This window comes from Vombatus ursinus, unplaced genomic scaffold (genome assembly GCF_900497805.2).
Source record: "Vombatus ursinus unplaced genomic scaffold, bare-nosed wombat genome assembly UNPS02014768.1, whole genome shotgun sequence".
Lineage (NCBI taxonomy): Eukaryota > Metazoa > Chordata > Mammalia > Diprotodontia > Vombatidae > Vombatus > Vombatus ursinus.
Window position 1 is genome coordinate 34,307,427 of NW_020954546.1, and position 4,383 is coordinate 34,311,809.

The 4,383-nt window shown below is 38.4% G+C and overlaps 1 protein-coding gene across 1 annotated transcript in view; it reads left to right on the forward strand.

Annotated features, from left to right (window-relative positions):
• The first annotated feature begins 893 nt into the window (after positions 1 to 893).
• The window catches only part of LOC114042950 (trichohyalin-like), a 7,669-nt gene continuing 4,179 nt past the window's right edge, over positions 894 to 4,383 (forward strand). Inside the window, exons 1-2 of the mRNA XM_027861727.1 lie at positions 894 to 964; positions 3,279 to 3,441. Of these exons, the coding sequence (XP_027717528.1) occupies positions 3,304 to 3,441 (138 nt within the window). The 5' untranslated portion in view covers positions 894 to 964; positions 3,279 to 3,303. The remainder of the gene's footprint in view (positions 965 to 3,278; positions 3,442 to 4,383) is intronic.

Genomic DNA, 4,383 nt, shown 5'->3' on the forward strand with positions numbered 1-4,383 from the left:
AAAAAGAGTACCTGCCCATCAAGGACCTACATTCTCCTAGGAAGAATACAACTGGCACATAATTAAATAAATCTCAACTACATACAAAGTAATTTTAAGAGGGGGAATGCTAATAACTGGGGGACTCAGGAAAGGATTCATATAGGAGATCACACCTGATCTGTGCTTTGAAGTTTGGTAAAGGATTCTCTAAGATGGCTTAGAAATGTAAAGTTTGTATGTTCTGCCATGATCACCTTTGGGGAAAGAATATGTGTGTATGTGTTACATACACATATGTGTACATATGTATAGGCATTTGTATGTATGATATATGCCTGTGCATATTATACATGTACAAATAAACTCACTCCTCATTTCTGGTGCTTGAGACAAAACCATTACAGTGTAGTAATCATGTGCAGATTCCCACTAACTGTGAGAATCTTTAGGTGGGGATATCAAATTGTGTTATTCTGTCTTATATCAAAGTATGAGATTAACTTCAATCACTTCTTCTAACAATCTGGCTAACATGAAGTTCAATGGTTTGTAGGTAGTAACCTACATGCTTTATAAAGCATCTTCTCATGCAACTAAACTGAGATGTAGGAACTATTCTCAACTAAAAAAATCAGAATTTCTTCCAAGTGTCTCCCAGCCCCCCTCCACCCCACCCCATACCTACACACACACGTGCTTAAGGTTAGGTGGAGCCAGAACCCAGAGTGCCAGGCAAGGGCTATGTATGCCATGCTAAACAGCTACGTGAGCATATGGTGACATAAACACACCATTCATGAAGTTAGAGGTGGAGCCGGGCTTGGGTGGGAATGAATCAGGCCATCCCTCAGAGTGGGTGTCTCCTTCCTAAGTGGCTCTCTAGGGCACAATTAAAACCCCTATAAAAGGCCCTGCTCTCATATACTCAGTACCCTTGCCAGCCTTGTCAACGAACACTTGACTTCTTCCTCTGGTGAAGTGGGTAAGTCCCATTCTGTGGGATCTTGTTCTTCCAAGTGATACTTTGCTTTGAGCCGAGGGAGATGTTTGTGGGGACCTATGCATTTGGAAAGGTTTTGTGGGGGTCTGGGGAATTGACTCCTTTTCAGAGGTTTCTAATCTCTGTCTTTGCTTCATTTTGAAGTTAAGTTATTCATGATCTAGGTCCTAGAGAGCACTCTCTTTTAGCTATTTCTTCTTCAAGGTTATTACAGTGTCCCAAAAGTCTTAGGGCAGTTTTAACCTTAAAAATTTCTCTAAGATTTTTAGGACACCTGGTACAACAGTTGCATCTTGTGCTGTCTTTGTCCCCTCTGTGTTTCCTTGTTTTCTTCAGCTGAAATGTAGTTAACTGTCAAGTTATAGGTTTCAGAGACTGATTATGACAAAGAGAATAGGTAAACCAAGGCAAAATTTATAGCTAATAGAGTTGTCTGATGCATTGTTTTAAGAGAGGTCTGCTTCTGCCTGAGCCTTGATAGGTTCATTTGGGGGAGAGGGTGATTCTGCTATATTGGTGAGATTTAAGTGATTTATTTGTTTTGAAATAAAAAGTTAACCAAAAAGTCAGTTCTGTTCAAAGTTTTTGGTCTGTCCTCATAATGTTGCCCTCCCAGGGATGGTCTCTCAGATGCTTTTCACAGGTGTTAGATGTAGGGGAGCTGACTGAACTTATATAACATTCTTTCTTCATTTGAAAATGTGATGTGTTGAGCTGAATGTCTACCTGGCAGTTGTAACATTAGGTGCTGATTTTAGCATTTAGAAGGAATAATATTTAGTGATGGTATAATGGGGAACTGGTAACTTGCAATTTTGATGTCTGCTTCTCTGTGGGTTGGTTGCATAACCTGGGGGAAGTCAGTTGCCCATTTCATTGTTCTAATTGCTAATATGCATATATATGTACATGTCATATATATAACATATGTATATGTTGTGTATGTATGTGTTTGTATACAGTTGCCTTAAAAGTGTAACTATGTGAAAGTTTCTAACCACTTCACCCAAATAGCTTTTGCCTTCCTCTTTTGCTCACTTTTACAGAGAACTGGTTATGAGCAGAAAGAGAGGCTGATTTAACATTCCTTTCACAGAATCACAGATTGGGAGGTGAAAAGAATTTTAAGGGTTATTGAATCCAACCTCTTCATCTTACAGATGAGAAAACTGAGACCCAAAGAAGCTGTCTTATTTCTTTGTCTGCTCTTTTAAATGGTACCAATGAAGGCTATATTATGCAAATATTTCAAAGGTTGGACAACCAAGAGTTGACTACAGATTAACTTGAAGCAGATTCACAGGTTCATAGGATTTAGAGATTGAAGCTACGTCAATGATAATGTAGTCCAACCCCCTTATTTGCCAGATAAGGAAAATGAGTCCCAGAGAGATGAAGTGATTTGTCCAAGGCCAAGTGGAAAGTTAGTGGCAAAGACAGGATTTAATCCCACATCTTGTGACTCAGAATCCAGTGTTATTCCTACCACCCTGCTCCTTGGTCACTCCTTTGCTTTTCCCCAGGATGTATATATAGTGCTTCATAAGTTTTTAAAGTGCTGTATAGGGCAGCTAGATGGCATAGTGGGTAGAGCACTGGCCCTGGAGTCAGGAGGACCTGAGTTCAAATCTGGCTTCAGACACATAACACTCTTAGTTGTGTGACTGTGTGACTCTGGGCAAGTCACTTAACCCCAACTGTCTCACCAAAATAATAATAATAATAATAACAATAATAATAATAATAATAGGGGCAGCTAGGTGGCACAGTGGATAAAGCACTGGCCCTGAAGTCAAGAGGACCTGAGATCAAATCCGACCTCAGACACTGTCACTTACTAGCTGTGTGACCCTGGACAAGTCACTTAAGCCCCTTGCCTAGCCAAAAAAAAACAACAACAATGTGCTATATAAATAAAATAGGGTAACAGATTTAGAGCTGGAAAGATTGAGGAAACCAAGACACAGCTAGTAAGCAACTGAGGCAGGATTTTCTTCTTGCCTTCAAGTCCAACACTTTATCCACTATACCATACTTCCTCTTACAACAATTTTTATTAATGTTTCTGCTTTCTTTTCTAAAGACAATATTCATATTTGACATTCTTTTGAAGGTCATAGTAGAAAACTAGTTCCTGGTTTTATAAGTATAAATATAAGTATTCAGACGGAAATAGTTACTCCTGGAATAGACACTATCTGACTATAACAGTGGAGTTGAAACCTGATTAAGAGTAGAGCAACAGCCTTTGACTCAAGCCCAGTGATTCCATGAATGCCCTATTTTATTCTTCCAGGTTTACTTAAATTTGCAGGGAAAAAATGCCTCAGCTACTGAAAAGCATCATTGATATCGTCGAAGTTTACAAGCAATATGCACAAAGTGATTCTGATGGAACAGCACTGAGCAAAAAAGCCCTGAAGAATCTTCTTCAGAGAGAATTTGGGGACATCCTCCGGGTAAGAACTGCTAAGGAAAGGGAGAAGGGACTTCCTTGACCCTGCAAAATGTGATTTCTTCTGGGATAGCTCAAGAAAAAAATTTGGGAATATCTTGTAACTTTGCTATGGCATAGGTCTAGACTAATTCAGGCGTTTCTTTCTGGGCTTAACTCTTAAATGTATTCAGCAATGATGTCAAGATTCCCATAAGACAGTATTCAAAGTTATGAAAAGTAACTGATAGGAGGGGAAGTGCACATGTGATTCCACTGACATTAGAACTCTCAGATAAGTTAACTCTCTCCACTAATGCAGATCTCCACTTTCTCTGCAACTACAAATTCCCTAGAATACTAAGAATTAAGTGATTTATCCAGGGCCATATAGCCAATATGTATCAGGGATGGGACTTAAACTTTGGTCTTCCTAACTTGAAGGCAGGTTTCATATCCATTACCTATACTGCCTCTCTTGACTATGATGCAAATGTATCTTTTATAAGAAGTTGAGCATATCACTACCAAAGATACCAAAACAATGTTAATTGTGGAAGGAATTTTTAAGTCAACTTCCTAACATTTAGGTAATTTGTGCTTGTTCTCTAATATAATTCTGCCATAATATGTGTTTTCTTCTGCCAAAATGTGATTTTTTTAAATTATGAAAAACAATCTTTTCCTGGTCTATGTAAGACTGTGTCTTACCATAACAGGTGTATGTGGCACTGGCCAAGAATTTCACAAATTCTGGTTTTCACAAAGAGTCCCCAACCTGTCCATGCAGATGAATGCAAATTTATTCTCAACATCAATAAATAATGGAGTTTCTTGGGTCTGAGATCACTCTGAAGTGAATATGGAAAAATTGGTAAGCAGATAGAAGATAGATAGATAGATAAATAGATAGATAGATAGATAGATAGATAGATAGATAGATAGATAGATAGATAGATAGATAGAT